Below are 23,431 nucleotides of genomic sequence, written 5' to 3'. Positions count from 1 at the left end.
AGAGGGGAGAGCGGTTTGACTAGTTGACTTTGTCTTTTGATGTTGAAAGTCTGTGGTATATGCCTAGTTTATTAGAGCACAACTCTGTAGTGCTAACCCTTATATGATCTATGTAGTAGTATTTAAATTTATTATTAATTAAATCAATTTAATTAAATCAATTTAATTAATTAACCTGAATCTTTTGTAGCCTCCATCTGATAGTTTTTCTTAATTTTCTCAAAGATGAAACTAGCTTTATTGAAGACAATATGCAAAAAAATGTAAAAGCACATTAACCCTATACAATACAGGGATAACCATTAAGTCCTAGTTTTATATAGATTATTATTTACATAATATATATTAATATGGTTAAGTCTTTTGTTTTAAACAAAAATTTAAATTATATTCTGATAACTGTAAAGCTTTTTCACTTAACATTTTGATTTTCAATAAGTGAATGAGGCAGATCACAAAACTAAAACACTAGAAAATTATTAAATTAATTATTTTATTTATGCTTATTAAAGCAACAAAAATGTATCTCATTTCCCTGTACCCTTTGTGTCTAAGGGAAGGGTTGGCAGACATTTTATGTAAAGAGCCAGGCAGTAAGTATTTCTAGCTTTGTGCACTGGACAATTTTTTGCAGCTTTTCAGTCTAAATGGTAGCGGCTGCAGGGTGTTCCAATAAGACATTACTTACACAAATGCATGGTGGGTAGCTTTGGTTTTAGGGCCATAGTTTGCTAAACCTTCTGATAAAGATGCAGTAAGGTTTCTTTTTCAGAACTTTCTGTTTATAAGCCATGCTGGTCTTGAACTCACTATGTAGTTGAAATGGACTTGAACTCCTGATTCTCATACCTCCATCTCCCAGTGCTGGGGATTTTAGGTGTCAGTCACCAGGCTTGACAGAACAGGATAATACTAAAAGTAGTTTCATTTATACGCCAGCATATTTACTTTAGTAATTACTGAGAAAGGGATTAATGGTTTTTAAAAACATTTTAAGCCAAAGGGCTAAATCACACAGGATTTTGGTGAGCTTTGAATAAAAGCACTGTCTAATGAATTAAAAATTTGATCACCAGAATCCTGATGAAGTTTTTTTTTTTTTTTTTGACACAGGGTTTCACCTTTTCCTGGATCTCGCTCTGTAGACCAGGCTGGCCTCGAACTCACAAAGATCCACCTGCCTCTGCCTCCCAAGTGCTGGGATTAAAGGCGTGCTCCACCACCGCCTGGCCCTGATGAAGTTTTTAGTGATGTTTTAATTATTTTATTGTTTTTAAATAAAATGAAGGAGCAGATTTAAACATTAAAGCTGTTTAGCTAAATGCTTATAATTCTAGCTAAAATACTTAAAATTTTCCCTGGCTTCCTACCATGTTATATATGTATGTGTTTTAATACCATCTAGTATTGGTCCTAAGGAAATAAAGACATTTTGGGCATAGCCATTTATTTAAAAATAATATTGGTATAAAGTGACGAAGATATCTTGTTGGAGTATCTCACCTTTGCAAATTTCTGTGCATGTAGTCACACAGAATTAGTGGTCTTGTTTCCCTCTCTTATTTACATATCCTCCCCCTACACCTTGGATCATACACTCATAGCTCGGCATACTACTTTGGAGGTATTTTTTTAAAAACTAGTTTAGCATAGAAATTGGACATAGGTAATGAATTGTTGCCCTCATCTCTAATCTGTCACGAAATGATCTACTCTATTTTTTATGCAATTTGCATTCTTGTGATTACTATGCTTGTAGTTCATTGCACATAGGTAAAACCTGCTTGACATTGATTATGATATTTTAAACCTAAGTTATGGTATGGTTTATGACACTGTAAACGATGGAGGAAATGGATTTTAAATGACATACCTTTAACATTAAATGCCTTTCTCTTTAATTTTAGCATGCATATTACAGCAGAACTGCAGTCCTAAGACTACTTGAAAAGAAATATAAATCTCTGGTAAGCTACACGTCTGTTTTTATGCTAAGAAATAATGTCACAAAAAGGTATGTGATGTAGTGCCTTAAATATGCAAAGTTGTGTGGCAGTGATTAATCTTGGGTAATGAAGCAATCCCTTTTAATATGACCTTAGACTCCGATTATATGAAATGTAAAGAGATAAAAGTTGAGTCTTAAAGGACACTAAGGGAAACAGGAAATAGGCAAGTATGTGGCAAATTGGCTGCCATAAATAATAGACTGGTTGGAGAGAAGCCATATTTTTAAGGATTACCATGTAATTTGACTCAGGTCAGCTATTAATAAGGGAATTACTTCTATAAAATATACTGAGCCACTGTGTGAAAAGTGGCATGAAAAAGACTCAGTGAGAAATGCTTTTGTGTTTGCAAAATTTGGTTTGAGTTACACTAAATACAGCTCAATACTATTCATTTCTCACCCAAAATACCCATGTTCATTGCTGTTATAGAACAATGTATAAGGATACTGAAAGAAATGGTAAAACAGATAATGATTGACAAATGTGAAAACATGTAATTTAAAAAAGCATTTAAGAAGGTAATAAATATGGTTTCTGTATTGAGGCAGAACCTTGAGTCTAGAAGCTATTTGAAGGCAGGATTCCTGGAATTGTCAATTTTTGGATTTGAGTAATGGAGCAAAATGTGAACAAGGGAAAACTTGGTTTTGTGTTTGGCAGTCAGGAGAAGCTAGCCGAAGAAGGAGAGAGAAACATTGGCTAATGGCAGGGGACTTTATTTGTAGAGGTCAATGGTCCTAGAAAATGTGTGGAACAATTGAAATAGATTCTTCTACATATTGTTTCTCTGTAATTACTGTAGAAAGGAAGATTTGTTGCCATAAATACATAGACTTACCTGGTTTTAACAAAGCAAGAGAGAAAACCCCCAAGATTATTCTTCAGTGTTTATATCCAAATAAAAATTCACTCTTGCTATCACAGAGGCCCCAGAAGTATTTAAGGTGCTTCTTAGAGATTGGCCCTTAAAATCTATCTGTTTCTTATTTGAAAGCTAACTCCAACAACCAATTTTTGCTTGCATGTAAACTTTCTTTATTATAAATCATTTTAATATTTTCTTAACTTGGTCAAATACTTTTATTTATGTAATGGCTCAAGCTATCTTAAGGTTCTGCCTAAGACCCCATTTCTTTTCTATAAAGCTATCTAAGTTTCAAGGACAACAAAGGGTAATTTAAGAGGCTGGAGAGATGGTACCATGTTTAAGAGCTTTTGCTGCTCTTTTACAGGACCAGAGGTCGATTCCCAGCTCCTGGAGTTATAAACAAAAATAACCTGCAAGCTAGGTTAAATTCTCTCTTGGCCTTCTCTGCCCTTCTATGTTTAACTCTCCCCATCTTGTCTGAGCAATAACAATGAAATGAATAGTCTGGTTGTATGTTTACTTGCATAATTACCATGTATGAAATAAAGTTGGGAGTTTTGAGAACCAAGTTTTGTATGTCTGTTTGAAAACTAGGGAGATGCCAGCTTGATTCTTCGGTCTGTATTCACCCTGTCTATCTGATTTCTGCTTCTTCGAGTTTTTTTTCCTGTGATTATTAATCTTTTTAACAGCAAAGAATAGTTATAGTTAAAAGATAGAGGAAGAAATAGAAATAATAGAAGACATTGAAATGAGTAATGAAGTGAAAACTTGGCTGCAAGGATATTTAAGTTTCTGGATAGTTGAAGCATAAGTGAACAGTGAGAAACATTGTTTTGGAGGTAATGCTTTATGTTTTCAGTTGAAGAAACTATATTCTTCTGTTCTTTCGATGTTGAGTCTATTAGGAAAAACTTTTTTTTTCCGATCAAAAGTTCCTGAAAGTAGCAACTGTTACTATATTAAATAATTTTTTTTTGAAAACAGATTGTTTTCATTCAATATATTCTGATTAGGGTTTTCCTCCTCCAACTCCCCATAGCTCCTCCCCTCCTCCCTACCCACCCAAACCATGTCCATACCCTTTCTCGCTCTCTCTCATTAGAAAACAAACAAGTATCTAGATGGGAAAAGAAAGGAATGAAGATAAAATAAGAACAAGCCTGAATAGGTCAAAGCAAACAGGTGACCAGAAAGGAAAAGTACCAAACAAAAAGCACAAGAAACACAGATGCAGAGACACAGACATTTGCACACATAAAAATGCCATAAAAACACAAAACCGAAAATCATACTATGCATTCAAAACAACTGTAAGGTTAAAAACAAAACCAAACAACAACCCTCCCCAAATACCATTTTTGAGGTTCATTTTGGAGAGATGGTTTAGCCTTTAAAGGCTAGACTCACAACCAAAACTTTAAGAGTTAGTTTTGTGTTGGCCAACTGCTGCTGGACATGGGGCCTGCCTCTAAGTGCTGTTTGTATACTCAGTGAGACTCTGTTGGAGAAAACTAATTTTCCCTTTGTGAATGGTTATCAATTGGAGATAGCTTCTGGTTAGGGATTGGCTTCTGTCCACTTTCCTTCTTAGTGCTCTGACTCCATCCACCTTAGACCTGTAGAGGCCAAGTGCATTGCCATAGTCTATGTGAAGCCTTATGTGCATGAGTCCTGTTGTGTCTAGAAGGCCTTGGTGTCTTGGTGTCTTCCGTTTCCGCTGCTTTCTTATAGAACCCAGGACCACTAGCCCAGGGGTAGCACTACCCACAGTGGGCTGGGTCTTACTCAGTTTGGTCCAGGATCTCAGATTAGTAGATTGAAAACAGATGTGCAATATGAACAGCAGTATTTGCAAAAACAGTTTAGGTGTATGGAAAGCCTTCTCACCATTTTTAGTAAAATTAACCAAACAAAACAGCAATAACAGAGAAGGAACCTCTACATGAACATGGCCTGCTCACCAGAAAAGAAGTACAGTCTCGGACCTTATACCAGCTGTTGCTTTCTGTTATTCATTTCTATACGCTGGATGCCTTTGCATTTTCAGTTCCCATTCCTTTATTACACTCTGGCTCCCCACACACAGTTTTATATCACCTAACTCAAATCTCACCAGTCCTTATCTTACCAAGAGCATCTATTTTGTTCAGAAATTAGAATTAAAAGTCATCTGTAAGTAATATGTCTGTGGGCCAGGAGAGATGGCTCAGCCATTAAGGGCATTGGTTGCTCTTGCAGAAGACCCACGATTGCTTCCCAGTACCCATAGGGCAGCTCACAACCACCTGTAACTCCATTTTAGGCGGTTCAGTACCCTCTTCTGACATCTCAGGGCACCCGCATGCGTATGGTGCACGGAAACTCACACAGGCACATATACATAAAGAATATAGATAAATAAAATTTAAAAAGAAGTATGTCTGTGATGAAGGGGGTTGGAAATCTCTGCTGTGGAGAATGGAGACATGATAATTGAGACCTTTAGGGACAACAGGGTTTTTTTTTTTTTTATTGTGACTTTGTTCTTTGAAATTTGAATTTTTAAAGTTAGTTTTCTGCAATTCTGATATTTGAGATGGGAACAAATTCTAGGTCCAATTGCTCTATTGATGGGTGATGAGAAGAAAAGCTCCCAAGGTAGGGAGCTGAGAAGAGATTTCTTATATTACTGTGCACAGACTGGTTCTGTAAGGTATACACAGATTTAAAATAAGGATATACTATTCCTATAACTATATTTTATTACTAAAAAATTAATTATGCTTTCCTGCATGTATGTCAGTGCCCATGTGTGCGCCTGCTGCCTGCAGAGTCCAGAAGGTTTTAGATTGTCTGGAACTGGAGTGACAGATGGTTGTGATCCATCATGTGAGTTCTGGGAATTGAACCTGGTCCTCTGTAAGAACAACAAGTGCTACTAACCACTGATCCATCTATCCAGCACCTAAAGTTTAAATTTTAACAATTATTGGAGTAGGTTTCTTAACCCATATTATCTTAAATTAATTTTTAAAGTTAGCATGCTCAGTGATAGGATCTCATATAGTATTTCATACATACATATCATTAGGCTTTTTAATAGTCTTGATTAATTTTATAATTTTTCAACACAATGTCTATGTATTTCTAGAACCAATCAGTTGTTATTATTATTTTTATTCAGATAACTACGGCAGTTCAACAGTGTGTTCAGTACTTGGAATTGTGTGAGGCTATGAAAGCTGATGAAATTTTGGGACATTCAAAGCATTGTGGTAAGCATTGTTTTTTCTATTACATATATTAAAATGACTAACATGATTATTAAAAACAGCTTAGTAATAGATTAAATTTCTTAAAAATCTTATTTTAAAAATTTATTGTATTCTTTGTGTGGAAGCCCACAGAGGTTTCCTAGTGAGATCTGAGCTTGCTTTACCCAGCAGGGCTGCTTAAGGAGATGGATTGACCACGTGTGTGGTTACCAAGTGTTTGGAAGGGTCTGCACTTGGCTGTGCTAGGGGGAGCTCTTTTGCTCCACCCCTTGGCATTCCTATAAATAGCCCTTTAAAGGACAGAAGGGGCTGGTGGATAAGGATCCAGGCCCTCCTGAGGCTATCCTGTGTTTCTATCTGTCTCTCTCTCCCCTCTATCCTTCTGTCTGATATCTTATCCCTCACTCCTCAAGAGTACCCTGGGGGAAAAAGTGGGAGCGGGTCTCCTACATCCTTGGATATGGTGCTATATTCCTTTTAATGTACATATGTAGTCTGTGGGGAGCACATTTCTCCCCTGCTCTATCCCTCTACCTTCCCCTTTCTTACTTCCCATCCCCAGTCTCTTTTACTGTCCTGGACAGTTTGGTCTCTGCTTTAATATCGTGTGTGTGTGTGTGTGTGTGTGTGTGTGTGTGTGTGTGTGTGTGTGTGTGTGTATCACATATAAATCATGTGTATACAATTATATACAAATATATATGCACACACACACATAATCTTTATGTGTGTGAAATGTAGGAACTAAAAATGAGAGAAAATGCGCTTGTCTGAGACTGGGTTAATTTCTTAAGATGATTATTTCCAGTTGAATCTATTTTCCTGAAGATCACATAACTTCTTTTTTCTTTGTGTCTGAAAACACTATTCATTACACACACACACACACACACACACACACACACACACACACACACACACGTATAGATCTCCATTCCCTTGTTGTTGGACATTTCTGTTGGTTCTGTAACTTAGCTGTTGTGAATGGTGTCTTGATAGCATTGATGTGTAAGCATGTCTGACTGATACACTGACTGAGATTACTTTGGGCAAACACTCAGGAATGGTGTATCTGGATCGTGTGGTATTCTTGTTTTACATTTTCTGAGAAACCTCCAAACTGATTCCCATTGTGCCTGGGCTAATATACATTTCCAGCAACAATTTTAGGATGTCCTTTCATTCACATCCTCCTCTGAGGTTTTTTTTTTTTTTTTTTTTTTTTTTTTTTTGTTTGTTTTTTTTAAACTATCTTGTAATCTTTTTATTACTTGTATGTGTATGGGTGCTTGTATGTATGTCTGTGCACATGTATGCCTGGTATCCCTGGAGGACAGAAATCAGCACCAGATTCCCTGGAATTAGAATCACAGATGGTTGTGAGCGACCATATGGGGTGCCGGGAATTGAGCCCAGGTCCTCTGGAAGAGTAACAAGAGGTCCTGACTACTGAGCAATCTCTCCAGCCTCATTCATTACTTGTTTCCTTGATGACTGCCATTCTGATCGGGGTGAGATGGAACCTCGGTGTGTTTCGGTTTGCATTTCTCTGATGGCTGAACTTTTCATACATTCTTTGATCAGTTCTGTTTCAACTGTCATTCATTTAATTGGCTTGCTTACTGACTGGCGTGTTTGATTTCCTGTTGTTCTGTTTTTGGAGGTACTTGTATATTCCAGATACTAATTTTCTCTCTGATGTGTAGCGAGCACAGATCTTCCCCTCTTGTGTGGGCTGTCAGCATTCAAGTCATTGCCTGCGTGGTTGTACAGACGTTTTTGATATGAGGTCCCATTTGTTGATTGTGGGCTTTATTTCCCGAGCAACAATGTTCTGTGAGAAATGTATCTTGAAGTGTCCTTCCTAATTTCTGATCTAGCAGTGTTAGAGCTTCAGGTACTATTTTGAGGTCGTGGATCCATTTTGAGATGATATCTATCTGCTGAGGGTGAAAGATAAAGATGTAGTTTCATTCTTGTATGTGAAGATACCAATTGTCCCTGCACTACTTAGTGAAGGGGCTGACTTCTCCAGTGTCTATTTTGGGTCCCTTTGTAAAAAATGAGGTGATTGTATTGTATTTGAATTGCGTTGGTACATTGAGATTCTGTTACTGTGACTTGATTGGATACATTGAAATCAGGTTCCTCCAGACTTAGCCTTTTTGGTAAGGACTGCTTTGACTCACTAGGGTCTGTAGTACTTCCATAGAAATTTGAGGTTGTTTTAACTATTCCTGTGACAAATGACACTAGAATTTTGATGGAAATTGGATTGAACCTGCAGATTGCTTTTGGTAGTACAGCCATTTTTATTTTATATTTAATCTCTTCAGTCTTTCAGATTTCCTTTGTAGAGGTCAGTCACTTTTGGTTCAGTTTTCAACAAGGTTTTTTTTTTTGAGGCAGTTATGAATGGAATTGTTTTCCTGATTTTATTCTCAGCATGCTCGTTTCTCTTTGGAAGGCTACTGATTTTTAATATTGATTTTTGTATGTTAATTTTGTATCTTGTCACGTTGCTGAAAGTGTTCATCAGATCTAAGAATTTTCTTATGATGTCTTTAGGGTCTTTTATGTGTAGAGTAATTTTTGTAAATAATGATACATTGACTTTTCTATTTGTATTCTTTTCTCTTGTCTTATTATTCTAGCTAATACTCCATTGTAAAATAGTTAGTAAAAAGTGGACACTCTTATCTTGTTCTTGATCTTGTGGAAATACTTTTTATTTTTCCCCACTTAGTATGATTGATGGCTCAAGGTCCACTGTATGTAGCCTTTGCTATGTTGAGATATGCTCTTTCTATTCCTAGTATCTTCAGGACTTTTGTCATGAAAGGATGGTGGAATTTGTCAGAAGCCTCAAACATATCTATTGAGATGATCTTTTTGTGTGTGATTTCTCTCGGGTTTATTTATATAGTGTATTATAGTTATTGGTTGTATATGTTGAACCATCCCTGTATCTCTGGAGTGAAGTCAGCTTCGTCATGATGAATAATCTCTTTGTGGTTTTGAATTCAGTTTGTAAGCATCTTTATTGAGAATGTTTACATATAATGTTCATTAGGAAGATTGGTCCATAATTCTTTTTTTATTGTTGTGTTTTTATTTGACTTGGGCAGCAGAGTAATACTGACATTGTAACAAGGGTTTGATTACTGTCCTCCTTTTCCTGCTTTATGAAGTAGTTAGAAAAGCACAGGTGTTAGCTCGTCTATAAAGGTCTGGTGGATCCAACAGTGAATTCATATGGGCCTGGACTTGTTTTAGCTGGGAGATTTTGTTTTCCTCTGCTTCAAACTCACTGCTTGCTATAGATCTCTTTAAATTGTTTATCTTGGGGCCAGACAGATGAGTTAGTCAGATTAAGAGCACTAGATGATCTTCAAAGGACCCTGGTTCAATTCCCAGTACCCACATGGTGGTTCCTAACTATTTGTAATTCCAGTTTTTGGGAATCTGATGCCCTCTATAGCATCCAAGGGCACCAGATATCAGACACATATGCAGTTAGAACACCCATACATTTAAAAAAATACATCTTAAAGTTGTTTATCTCATTTTAGTTTAGTTTTGGCAGGTTATGTCTGTCTTGAAATTCATTTGTTTCTTTTAGATTTTGTATGTTTTATAATGATATTCTGAATTTTCTTAGTATCTGTTGTATAATGATATTTTCTTTTCAATCCTTGATTTTATTAATTTAGCTTTTCTCAGTCTTTTGATTAGTTTGGCTATGGGTTTTCCCATCTCATTTATCTTTTTCAAATAGCTAACTCTTGGGATGATGAGATGGCTCAGAGGAGTAAAGTTACTTCTCCTGCAAGCCATGGTGACCTGAATCCAATCCCCAGATCCCAAGGTGAAAGGAGAGAACCCACTCCTGTGAGTTGTTTTCTGACCTCCACACAAGTGATGTGGTATGTCAATGCCACAACACTTGTGCTCATCTTACACACACATAGTCACACAAATAAAAGATAAATATGTATGTGGGGATGGTACATGAGAAGGCTTGGAGGGAGGAGAGGGAAGGGGGAAATGATGTGATTATGTCAATCTCAGCAAAATATTATTAAACAAACAAAACCTCAGCTTAGTGTTCAGGCTATGTGTGGTTGTTGCTAACTGTTTTTGGCTAGAGTTAGAGTGAGAGGCCAGAAAATAGACTAGAAGGATGTGAAAAATGTTCAGTGTGCTAAGGAAAGGAGCTGTGTGCTTATGGAGAGGGTTGACACTGCAGCTACAGGCAACAGAATGGTAATTTTTAGGGACTAGTGTCATGAATGAGAAACCTGACATGTTGTATTTATATGAATGTTTGCTAGAGGGCAAGACACTACCCATTAAAAGTTCTAGGGGGTAGAAATGCAAATTTATTTGAGAAGCAAGTGTGTGAAAGTGAGTACATGAAAAGACAGAATCTCCATGACATCTTGCTCCAATAGACTTGCTTAGTGAACTGCTTCCCTAGGTTTAGCTATGAGGCAGTATAGCCAAGGTAGCCATGGTAGGCAGCTTTCAGCTTTCAGAGGGTTCCAGTTACATCTGAGTTGACATCAGAAGTTTATATCTTTGCATATCTGTGTGGTGCTGGTTAGACAGACTTGCAGGGTTGCAAATGTTGTGGGATCTTGGAAGTGTACTGTAAGGTTCTAGAAAGCTAATGAGACCATGCAGTATATGGTAGGGAAGGGGCCTCCAAGTGGCCCTGAGAGGCTGATCTATGAAGTAAAAGTGAAGCCATGTATCGTGGGAGAGCGCAGCATGTTGAAGATGCCAGGAATGTGGGACATACGTCTAGGAAAGCTTTATGTACCAAGTGGAGCCAGCTCAAGTGAGAGGCTGCTTGTGATGTAATCAGCCGGCCACGGGAGGCCACCCAGGCCCACTGGAGCACAGAAGTTAGTACCAGGAGCTGGAATGTCAGATATGGAGTTGCAGTGTAAAATTCAGTCCTTGTGCCGCTGAGTGTTGTTCTGGTTTAGTTAGGCATTTCCTTCCTGTGGTCTTATTCTACTGCTTGGAAAGGGGATGTTTACTTTGTGTATTATATATTAAAAGTTTTTAACTTTTTTTTTTTTTTGCTTCTTTGAGACAGGGTTTCTCTGTCTCAAAGAAGCCGTGACTGTCCTGGGACTCACTCTGTAGACCAGGCTGGCTTCGAACTCACAGAAATCCTCCTGCCTCTGCCTCCTGAGTGCTGGGATTAAAGGTGTGCACCACCACTGCCTGGCTGTAACTTTTTTCTTTTTGAGACTGAACTCACAGAGATCTGCCTGTCTCTGTATTGTGTGTACCTCCACAGCTGTGTTTTTTTTTCTTTTCTTTTAGTTTTACAGACATTTGAACCAAAGAATTTTCTTTGAGTTGAAGAGCCCTTGGTCTTTTGAACAATGCTGAAATTACTAAAGTCTGTGGAGGCTTTTTAAAGTGTGCTGAATATTGGATGCATTTTCCATTCTGAGATGGCAGAAAGCCTCTATGGGGCAGGTGGTGAATTTTATGGTTTGGATATAAAATGTCCCCCCAAGAGTCCCCATCTTGAGTTTTAAGGCTTGGTCCCCATCTGCTGGTGCCATTTTTAGTTTGTGGAACCTGTAAGAAATACCATCCTGACTGGAGGGCTAAGTGGCCAGGGGGAGGGTCTAGTGGGCTATAGCCTGGTCCTGGTTTTGGCCTGAGCAATTTCTACTTTCTGATTGAGATGTGAGGAGCCCTAGGCACGTGGAGCCACATGGACTTCTTTATAATTCCTCTGACATGATAGACTGCACCCTAGCAAACCGTAAGTGACAAGAAATTCTGCCTCTCTGAAGTTACTTCTGTTAATTATATCAGTGATGAGGAAGGTGACGAATACCGATGTTTCTTTCTCTGATGTCCCCTAGCAGTTATTACTTCTTGCCTGTCCCATCAACTTCTCTTCCTTCTTCTTGCCTACTTCCATCTCAAGAGGAGTCCCCACTAAGAAAGCGAAGCTTACATACATGAACTCTCCAGATGTCCTGCTTCTGTGTGTACAGATGCATGTTAATATGCCTATACCAGCATTCCTTTGCTCCAGCCTATAATACAGAGGTGTTTTAGTTGGATTTCAATTGCTGTGATAAAACACCATGACTATCAGCAACTTGGGCAGGAAAGGGTTTATTTCAGTTTACAGTTCTACATCCCAGTTCGTCATCAAAGGAAGCCAGGGCATGAACTCCCCGCAGGATCCTGGAAACAGAAGCTGAAGCAGAGGCCTTGGAAGAATGCTGCTCCCTGGCTTGCTGCTTGTGGCTTGCTCAGCCTTTGTCATACACTCCAGGACTGCCTGCCCAGGGATGGTACCACTCACTGTCGGCTGGGACCTCCCACATCAATCAGGAGAATGCTCCACAGGTGTAGCTAGAGTTTTCCTGCCTGGCCCACAGTCAGGACAAATCTCTCTCACCTGCCAGTCCCACAGCCGCTCAGACCCAACCAAGTAAACACAGAGACTTATATTGCTTACAAACTGTATAGCCGTGGCAGGCTTCTTGCTAACTGTTCTTACAGCTTAATCCATTTCTATAAATCTATACCTTGCCACGTGGCTCGTGGCTTACCGGAATCTTCACATGCTGTTTGTCATCGTGGCGGCTGGCAGTGTCTCTCTGACTCAGCCTTCCACTTCCCAGCTTTATTCTCCTCTTTGTCCCGCCTATACTTCCTGCCTAGCCACTGGCCAATCAGTGATTTATTTATTGACCAATCAGCAGCACATTTGCCATACAGACCATCCCACAGCACTTACCCCTTTTTTAACTCTAGCTACACACAGGCTTGCCTACAGGGAGGCATTTTCTCAGCTGCAGTGCCCTCTTCTCAAGTCTCTCTAACTTGTGTCCAGTTGATAAAAAAACTAACCAGGACAAGTGTTGTATATGAGATGGTCATCTTGATCCTGTTACAGTCTCTGTGTGCTTTGAAAAATAGAATCAGCAGGTGCTCTGTTTTGGCCCCTCAACCCTGCTGGTGCTTAGAATCAAATTCAGGGCATTGTCCACGTTAGGCAACTTCTCTCCCCTAAACTACATCCAGGGCCACCATGCTGACTTTCTGTTGGTACCTTTCTCTGTATCACTCTCACGTCTGTGCATTTTTCATTCAAACCCAAACTAAAATGGAGCCAGTGCTGTGCTGTACGTGTAGACGACCTCTCTGTTTGTCTTCTAATCTCGAAGGACTCTTACAGAAGTGTTCTATGTAGTTCAGCTCCAGCTCTTCATTCCATGTCCATTTTCATCCATAGAAACGAGGCTTCCTCCTTTAGAACCATGTGGCCTCCGCATTACCGAGTCTACGCTTACCTGCCCTGGCCCATTTCACAGACTGAACCTCTGTGATTCTTCTCCCTTTTCCTAACACAGTCTCTCTTCCTTGGATTGCTCCCTCCTCATCTGACAGGCTGTTCCTGTTGACCTGAGGTGAGCTTTTCTTTTCTTTATTTTTTCTCAAAAACTTTGCCTATTTTTTTTCTTTTTCTGCCCACCCCCCACCTCCAGTCTGCTTGTTCTTTTGGAACAGCCCATTGACTTTCATGTTTTTAGGTATTATGTATTTTTATGTAATGCAAATGTTAACTGAAGTCTTCAAGTGTGCATAGTTTTCCTGAATGTCACACTTGTATCTTTTTAATGTCACCACTGGGATGTTACATTGGCACTTGTGAAACTATAACACCAAAGACCCAAATTACTCTTTCTTCTCTATTGTTTTCTTTATTATAATTACATAAAAGTATAAGAGGAAATTTATCACAAAGCTAGGAACTTGAGTTTTCTCAACTTTTATCATTCTTTTGATGTTGTTGTGTAATTCTTACCAAGTCATATTGATTCAGTTTTCTTGAACACGTATTTTTGTCTGTTTCCTCTTTATTTTGCTAACACCTTTGCTTATATCTTCTTGAAAAGTTCATTTTTATTTTTAATTACATGCATGACATCCTTATTTGTTTTTGTGGGGGGTCTGTGCATGTGAGTGCAGATACCTGTGGAGGCAGAAGGCATCTGATCCTGTGGACCTGGGGTACAGGCAGTTGTAATCTCCTGACATGGGTGTTGGGATCTGAACTTTTAACACTAATATGCACCCTTAACTACTGACTCATTTCTCTAGCCTCTAGTTCATAGTTTTGAAATGGAGTTTCTTTCTTCAGACTTCGACCTGGTTTCATCAGCTTTCTGTACTGCCATCGAAGTCCATTCGTGACAATCGATGCTTGATCTGTCTTCCTAAAATCCTTCTAACAGCTTCCCCATGGCCTCCATCAAAGAGTTCAGATTCCTTCTGTGGCTTATTCCTCCATGGTCTATTGCTTTATCCTCATAGCTCTCCCTCTTGTCCTTGAGTGCTCTGATTATTCCATGCTGTTACCTAACACTGAAGGGAAAGCTAAGTTTAATGATCCTTACTGTGTGTGTGTGTCTGTGTGTGTATAGTGTATACATGTGTGTACATGTATGCATGTTTATGTGCATTGCTGTGGGTGTAAATGTGTGTGAGGGTGCATGTGTGTCTGGAGACCAGAGTTCAACTTCAGATGTCATTCCTTGGATACTACCTGCCTTTCTTGAGACAGGGCCTCTCGCTGGCCTGAAACTTGCTGGATAGGCTAAGCTGAAAGGCCAAGGAGCCTCAGGAGTATACTGTCTTTGATGTCCCTGTGTTGGGATTATAAGCATGTGCCACTATGCTTTTCGTTGTTTATTTTTGTTTTTTGTTTTGTTTTTAATGTATTCTGGGGATGAGATTCAGTTGTTCTTTTAAGGTAAGCAGCTCATTGATTTGGCTATCTCCCTAGCCCTTCTGAATAGTTCTAAATACCAGTGAATAGATTAGATTCTTCTAAAATTGATACTCAGTACGTCTTAAACGTGTGGGTTATGTATGGATAAATGAATGGAGAATATATGTTGGATGATCCCTATTTTAGAGATTCTAATTTTAGTTGCAAATGTGATTGTAATCAATATGACCTACTGTATGTAGTACAAACTGAATATCCCTTATTCAAAATGCTTGGGACCAGAACTATGTCAAATGTATTTTGGTGTTTATTCAATATTGGAGCATTTCCATAGACTTTATCTATGTTGCCTTTTTATGTGGTTGCTCCAGTTTTATTTCTGTAGCTGTGACAAAAAGCAACAGATGGGAGGAAGTTTATTTGGCTGACAAGTCCAGGTTACAGTCTATTATTATGGGGACATCAAGGCAGGAACTTAAAACATCACATCCACAGTTAATAGTGAAGAGAGAATAAAAACATAAATCCATGCTTGCTTGCTCTCAGTTAGCTTTTTTCTTTTATGTTGTTCTGAACCCTGGCCTAGAGAATCCTACCACCTACAATGGCCAGGGTCTTTGTATATCAATTAACAATCCAAATGATTTCCCAAAAACATGCCCACAAGCCAGCGTGATCTAGATATTTCTCTTTAAGACACTCTGCCTAAGGGTTTCTAGGTTGTGTTAAGTTGACAGTTAAAACCAGCACAGTGGTAAAAATTAAGTAATTTTTCTGTTGACTTATCCCCATTCTTATTTTTGAAGTCTGTCTTTGGTGATGAATAACTCTTGGCAGTATGATGGTATTTTTAGATTGAACATCAGCAACAGTGGTTACCAATTTTATAATGACTACTCCCCCTCAGATCTACTGTAAAAGGTTATAGGAAATATTAAGAAAAAGAAATATTAAAAGTTTATAAAGCGATTTTTTCAATATAGATAATTGTTAGGAGGTGTTGAAGACAAGTGTTATGAAATATAATGTTATTAAAATAAATGATCTTTTTTTGCTTCTCTTTTAAGGAAACAAGCAAAAAAATTTCTACTACTCAGGACAAGAACTACAATATATTTATTTCATTCACTCACTGTGCCTTTTAGGAAGATTGTTGATCTATACACAAGGCAGAAAATTATTTCCCATAAAGCTGAAGAATAGAAAAGGTAAGTGTAATTAGGATAAATGAGTGTGTAGTAGGTAAAGGTATGATACAATTTACAGTACACAGGTTCATATTTATAAATTGGGCTTGTTATTTGTCATAGTCACTGTTCTATTGCAGTGAAGAGATACCATGACCACAGCAACTCTTATACAAGAAAGCATTTAATTGGGGAGCATGGCGGCATGCAGGCAGACATTTGCTGCTGAAGCATCCAGATAGAAAGGCAGCAGGAAGAGAGAGACACTGGGCTTGGATCGGGCTTTTAAAACCTCAAAGCCCAACTCTGTTGACATACTTCCTCTGACAAGGCCACACCCATTCGAACAAGGCTACACCTCCTAATCCTTCTCAAGTAGTACCATTCCCTGGTGACTGAACATTCAAATCTATGAGACTATGAGGCCATACTTATTCAAACCACCACAGTATCTACTTGGCACTATATTAGTTTGCTCTTCATTGCTGTGATAAAATACTGTGACCAAAAGCAACTTTAGGGGGAGAGGCTTTATTTCATCTTATAACTTGTAGTCCACCATGAAAGGAAATCAGGGAAGGAATTCAGTACAAAAACCTGGAGAATTCAATACCGAAAATGAAGCAGAGGCCATGGAGGAGTGCTACTTACTGGCTTTGCATCCCATGGCTTGCCCAACCTTCCTTCTTATATATCTCAGGACTGCTTGCCTCAGGGGTGGCACCACCCACAGTGGGCTGTGCCCTCCCCTATCAATCATCAAGCAATAAAATGCTCTACAGTCTTGCATATTGACAATCTGGTAGAAGCTCCCGGATGGTTTTAGCCTGTATTACATCTACAAAAGAAACTCATCAGCCTAGGCATTTAGCTACATATTTTTTAGTCATATGTACTGTTGAGATTTTTTCTGTATTTTTTTCAGTTTCAGTATATGCTTATTACTGTATATGAATTTAATTATTTTCTTATTTCTCTTTTCAAAACCCTAGACTAGACATACTTGGTGATTTAATTCTAGATATAAAACATAGAAGACTTTTTAAAAATTCTTGCTAGCCTACAGATTGTGACCTTTTGGGGCAGCCACTCACCCATAGGAAACCCTATGTTTCTGGTTTTCAGCTTGTGAAAATGGAGTCATTATATCAGTGATGATGAAATTTTGTGATCTAGGATGTGGATGTGCTCACTAGTTTCTCTCTTTCCTCCCCTCTCTCTCTCTCTTTCTCTCTCTCTCTCTTTCTCTCTCTCTCTCTCTCTCTCCCTTCCTTCCTTCCTCTCTCCCTCCCTCCCTCCCCGTTCCTTCTTCCCTTCTTCCTTTCTTCCTCCTTCCCTTCCTCCTCCCCTCCTCTCTTTCTGTCTCTCTTATCAACTTGACATTAGATAGAGTCTTCTGAGGGGAGGGAAGCTCAGCTGAGAAAATGCCTCCATAAAAATCAGGCTGTAGGCAAGCCTGTAGGGCATTTTTAAAATTAGTGATGGATGTGTGAGGGACAAGCTCATTCTGGGTAGGGACACTCCTGGGCTGGTGGTCCTGGCTTCTATAAGAAAGCAGGCTGAACAAGCCAGTAAGCAACAATCCTCCATGGCCTCTGCATCAGCTCCTGTCTCCAGATTGTTGCCCTGAGTCCCAGCTATGGTTTCCTCAGTGATGGACTTAGAAGCTTTACAGTGAAAGAAACCCTTTCCTCCCCAATTTGCTTTTGGTCATGGTGTTTTATCGCAGCAACAGAAAATCGAACTAAGCCAGAAATTGGTACTGGGTCATGGGGTGTTGCTGTGACAGGCCTGGCCATATTGCTTTGAGGAGGATGGTGGAAGGACCTTGGAATTTAGGGCTTAAAAAACCATTGAATGCTCAAAGCCCTGTTGGCTCTTCTGTGGTCATTTAGATGTTAAGAATGTTGAGAGCAATGCAGATAATGAAGGCCTGGCTTGTTGATTCTACTGGGGCAGTTCAAGTCATAGTTTGAATTAAGAATCATTAAAGAGAAGCCTTTGCTGTGCTGGTCAGCTCGGACTGAAGAATCAGCTGTGATAATGAGAACAGCATCACTGAGGCAGACTTTTCTGGGGAAGTGTTTCCTTGGGTCAGCACACAGAAGCTGTGGTCCAGAGGTGGCCAAAGCTGTACCTTGTGCTGGCAACTGAACTTGGTAATGAGCAAGAGTCAACTGGGTATTACTGGTTTTTAAGGCATGACAGGGTCATGGAGAGCAACCAGGCTTGGTATGTGAGAGTATAGGAGAAGCCATTGGTGAAGGTGCAGTCTTAATTATGGTAGAAGCCCCAAGATTGAAGGTGTCATGGGGAGAACTTGAGGAGTATCACCATGTGGCAGGGGCGGAGTCTCTAAAGGGAGCCTAGGAGAAGCTATTGATGAAGATATTGCCCAGTTGCAGGAGAGATTTTAGTATTTGGAGGGACTAGTGTTGTGGAACCACAATGGTGGTACAATACCACCAAGGACAGCAGCTGCTCCTGTGTCATGGAGCCACTCAACCTGCAAGACAAGCTGTTTGTGATGTGAATGGCAGAGCTGGCCGAACGGAGTCATCCTTTGGAGTCAGAGGATGGTGATGGGTCCCCCACAGCAAACACTGAACTTTTCACACCGTTGAATGTTGGTTGTGCTTTGGTTTGATTGCGACTGTGTCCTGAGTCTCCGTTCTTGAAGGAAGAAAGCCTGTAACTTATTTTTTATTTTACAGGAGCCCACAGCTGAGAGACTTTTAAATTTTAGAGAGGCTTAGGAATTTTACAGAGATTTTGGACATTTTTGGACATTATAGAGGGACTACAGATATTTTAGGAAGACTGGATATTTAAAGAGACTAAACTCGTGAAGTTTTTGAATTTTTAAAGACTGTGGGACTTTTAAAGTTATATTAAGTTTTATGCTGTGATATTGAATATGACAACTTGGAAATTTGTGTCTTAGTTCAGTTTTATATTGCTCTTATAAAGCACCATGACCAAAAGCAACTTGAGGAGGAAAGGATTTATTTCACCGTAAAGCCTCTAAGTCTCTCACTGTGGAAACCATGGCAGGAACTTGGAGACAGGAGCTGATGCAGAGGCCATGGAGGATTGTTGCTTACTGGCTTATTCAACCTGGTTTCTTATAGGACCCAGGACCACCACCCAGGGATGGCACCACCCACAATGGGCTGGGCCCTCCTGCATTTATCACTAATTAAAAAAAAATGCCCTACAGGCTTGCCTACAGCCTGATCTTTTTTTTTTTTTTTGGCTGTCTTCACAAATTTGCTTTATTGAGAAAAAAGGTGAAAAAGTTAAACACCAGTCAAGGCCTTTTAGCCTGGATCTCTGCTATGATCTTGGAGGCAGTCAGCATAAGGAATGCTTCTAAACCAGCCAAGGCATCTGAAAGAGAGACAAGCAGAGAGTGTTTGCCCTGGCGTGTTCCTCCCTCCCTCGCAGTCCACATCCATGTCAGTCAAAGGGCTCCAGAAGTGCCACCATGCCTGGCCTCTGGCTGTCCCTCTTGGATCTCTCTTTCTCAAACTTTTATTCTCCTGGCCCCATAAAAATCTACTTGTCAACTGTTAGACCTCATCTTAACGATCTGCAACTTTTATTTCTTGATGGATCTTCACCATGTACGATCTTTTTCCATTTCCCTCCTGGGTCCTCTCTCCCATCTCCCTGTGTCCTCAGACCCCATTCCCAGTCCTCTTTCCTCGTCCATGTGGCCTCTCCAGGGGAGGTAGCCAGGCCCATGGTTTAGATGCATTCCCAATGCTGACAGCCTGATCTTATGGAGGCATTTTCTTAGTTGAGTATCCATCCTCTCAGATGATTTTCTAGCCTGTGTCAAGTTCACACAAAATAGCCAGCACACAGGATGATGTTCAGGAGAGTATCAGATCATGTATTACTATGTTGTTTTTACCCTGTCTCATTTAATTTCACAAATTGAGATCAGTTATCATCTTTAATTCTCCTAAGATGATATACCTGTATTAGGAACACAATATAGAGCAGAGTTCAGCAAACCTTCTGAAAAGTGACAGTAAGTGTTATGGCCTTGGTGGATGACATGGCATGTCTGTGGTTGTGCAGGAACGTTAGTATAGTATGACCAAGGCTGCTGTTCTTGGGATGGCCTGTTGGCAAGCTTGATTCTTGGCTGGACTCATGCTAGTCCCAGCACTGAGGAGGGTGCTTAAATGGTTTGTACACCACCCCTTGTGCCTAAACTGTTTGTACAGCATTGCCATTTACGCTGAATACCAGGTTTGCTTTTGGGAGTTTAAAATTTTGACATGTGCTGTGCAGAGGGTGTGTATGTGCGCACCCCCCAACCCACCCCCAATAAGAACCTTAGGAACTGCATCTCTGGTGTGTATTTCTGGAGGAATTGAATGTATTCTGCATGACTCCTCTGGGAGAGGCCCTCACAAGCTTATTCCTGGTTTGCTCTGGATTTCGTCTTCTCTAACCTTTCTTTTTGATTTTGCTTTGCATAGTTTTATTATAATGTGTCATGTGAGCATGATTATATGGGGCCCGTGGGTCTTCCAACTCAATCAAATCTGAACATGGTTTTCAGGACCCCTGATACATTTTAATAATGGAAAATCCATTCTTAGCTTGCCAGCCTTACAAAATCTGATCATATGAACTGTAGTTTATTGATGCTGTTATGGAGTCTATTTGTTTTGAACCCTCTTGTCTAGTTATTTTATTTGCCCTGATCTATTTGAGCTCCTTGAGAACCGACAGGGCATTATGTGCTTCTCTTACAATGTTCAAGGCTATGTCGTATAGTTTAAGACAGTGTGGGGACATCATGAGCTCTTCAATTAAGGAGGTACTATTTCTTACAATATTGCTGGCCTTTACAGAACTGCAAAGACTAGTGAATGTCCTTGATATTTTTGTAGATTTTCAACTTAACTTTACATGCCTCTCATCTATAATAAATTTAACATTTTATGTTCTTTATAGTGACTGTATTTTGCGCTATCAGGAATCACAGCTCATTTCAAAACTGAGTTTGAGAATAACAGAGACCAGCAGTCAACTTTAAATTACTTAGTTTTTTCCAGAATGTTTTAATGAAAGCTTCTGTAGCAAGTCTTGGTAAACTGTAGCCTGTGGGCCAAACCTGGCCTGCCATCTGGTCCATGTACTTGTGAGCTAGGCATGTTTTTTAACTATTAAAAAACTAGACTATTTTTGTGGTATGTGGAAAACATGAATGCTTAGTACTCACAGTTTAATTGGTAAACAGTTACACTCATCATTTATTTGTTGATTATATATGTCTACCTCGTGCTACAGTAGCCGACTTGAGTGTTTGTGACAGAGATGATTTGGGTCCAAAGCTTAAGTTATATAGTCTTTCATGGAAAAAATGCTAACCTTGTTCTACTATGCTAAAAAAGTTAGCTGAACCAACATATTAAGCTCAATTTTACTTATCATAATTGAATTAACTCAAATAGCCATGGTGAGACTCGTGCATCTGTTGTGGATTTAAATGATCAGCTCCAAACAGATGGCAGAACTGTGTCTTAGCAAAGCAAGACAGTTGGGTAGGAGCTTCCTTTTAACTGCATTCTGTTCTGGAGTAATATGTCTTGGATCATAGCTTTCTTCTGACTGGGTTTACATAGAAACTGTGATGCAATCTTACAGGTGAGTGGAATGTAGGTAAATGTGTTTTAGGTTGTAAACATGTTACAAATTATTCTTTTTTTTTTCTTTTGTAAAGATTCAGTATCTCTCACAAATCTGCTGGTTTTGTTTACTCAACTCATCTACTATTCACCAAGTTGTCCAAAGATGACATCAGTTGCGTATTCAGGTAAATGCCCCCCTCCCTAAACTGGTTGGTTGATTGATTAATTGTAGTACTGGCAATTCAACCCATGATGCGTCTGTTTTAAGTGGAGGAAAAGAAATAATCAAGGCATTTGAGTGTTCTCTTGTCTAGATGCTTTGAGTTACATATCGATTTTGGTAAATAGGTTTTATTAAGACTTTATTAATTGTATGACCTTACATTGGTTCTGAAGTAAGCCATGGAACTTAATTCTGTTCATAGATGCCTTAAGACATTTCTAATCTATTGTTGTTTTAATTTAGAGTCAGTTTTGCTGAGAGTTTTAGTGTTTTCTTAGTGTCAAGATTCTCGATTGAGATCAAGAGAAATTTGATTGATAGATGTGTTCCCATTTTGTTGTTTTCTGCACTCTGTGCTAAGGTATTTTGTTCAGCTTGCTTGTTTTGTTTTGTCTTAGTTAGAGTTGCTATTTTGGTGATGAAATGCCGTGACCAAAGTAACTTGGGGAGGGAAGGGTTTATTTGGCTTACACTTCCATATCACTGCTTATCATCAAAGGAAGTCGGGACAGGAACTCAAACAGGCCAGGAACTTGGAGGCAGGAGCTGATGCAGAAGCCACAGAGGGGTGCTGCTTACTGGCTTGCTCCCCATGACTTGCTCAGCCTGCTTCTTTTTTTTTTTTTATAAATATTTTATTTTATAATTAATTTAATTTTACATATCAGCCACAGATTCCCCTGTCCTCCCTCCTCCCAACCCCCAGCCTTCCCCCCCAATCCACCCCCCATTCCCACCTCCTCCAAGGCAAGGTCTCCCCTGGGGAGTCAGTCCAGCCTGGTAGATTCAGTTGAGGCCGGTCCAGTCTCCTCCTCCCTGCACCAAGGCTAAGCAAAGTGTCTCAGCATAGACCCTAGGTTCCAAAAAGCCAGCTCATGTACCAAAGACAGGTCCCGGTCCCACTGCCTGGGGGCCTCCTAAAAAGTTCAAGCTAATCAACTGTCTCACTTATCCAGAGGGCCAGGTCCAGTTCCATGGGGGCTCCTCAGCTATTGGCTCACAGTTCATGTGTTTCCGCTATTTTGTCAGCCTGCTTTCTTATAAAACCCAGGACTACCTGCCCAGTGGTGATCCCACCCACTGTGGGCTGGGCCTTCCCACATCAATCAAATTAGAAAATGCTCTACAGTCCTGCCTATAGCCTAATCTTTTTGAAATATTTTCCCAGTTGAGGCTCCTTCCTCTCAAGTAACTCTAGCCTGTGCCAAGTTGACATAAAGCCAGCCAGCACAGCTTACCCCTTGTCTACTTGACACACAAACACATCATTATTAAGCTATAACCTTTCCTTTCTCATTTATCCCCAAGATCTCACATTACTAAGAACATCACAATATATAGTATTCCAAAATTTGAAAGTCCCAGAGTCTTTCAAAATTTAAACACTTAAAATTGTCCTCATTAGTTGCAGGACTTGGGAGAGTGGCACCCACACCTTGCCTGGG

At 39.6% G+C, this 23,431-nt stretch overlaps 1 protein-coding gene across 1 annotated transcript in view; it reads left to right on the top strand.

Moving 5' to 3' along the window:
* Tbc1d32 (TBC1 domain family member 32) overlaps positions 1 to 23,431 on the top strand; it is a 206,097-nt gene that overhangs the window by 34,828 nt on the left and 147,838 nt on the right. The window contains exons 10-13 of the mRNA XM_059272587.1: positions 1,908 to 1,967; positions 6,047 to 6,137; positions 15,990 to 16,130; positions 21,856 to 21,948. Coding sequence (XP_059128570.1) covers positions 1,908 to 1,967; positions 6,047 to 6,137; positions 15,990 to 16,130; positions 21,856 to 21,948 — 385 coding nt within the window. The remainder of the gene's footprint in view (positions 1 to 1,907; positions 1,968 to 6,046; positions 6,138 to 15,989; positions 16,131 to 21,855; positions 21,949 to 23,431) is intronic.

The sequence above is a fragment of the Peromyscus eremicus genome, chromosome 8b, assembly GCF_949786415.1.
Source record: "Peromyscus eremicus chromosome 8b, PerEre_H2_v1, whole genome shotgun sequence".
NCBI lineage: Eukaryota > Metazoa > Chordata > Mammalia > Rodentia > Cricetidae > Peromyscus > Peromyscus eremicus.
The sequence above is the reverse complement of the archived record's forward strand: the minus strand, read 5'-3'. Positions and strand labels throughout refer to the sequence as shown.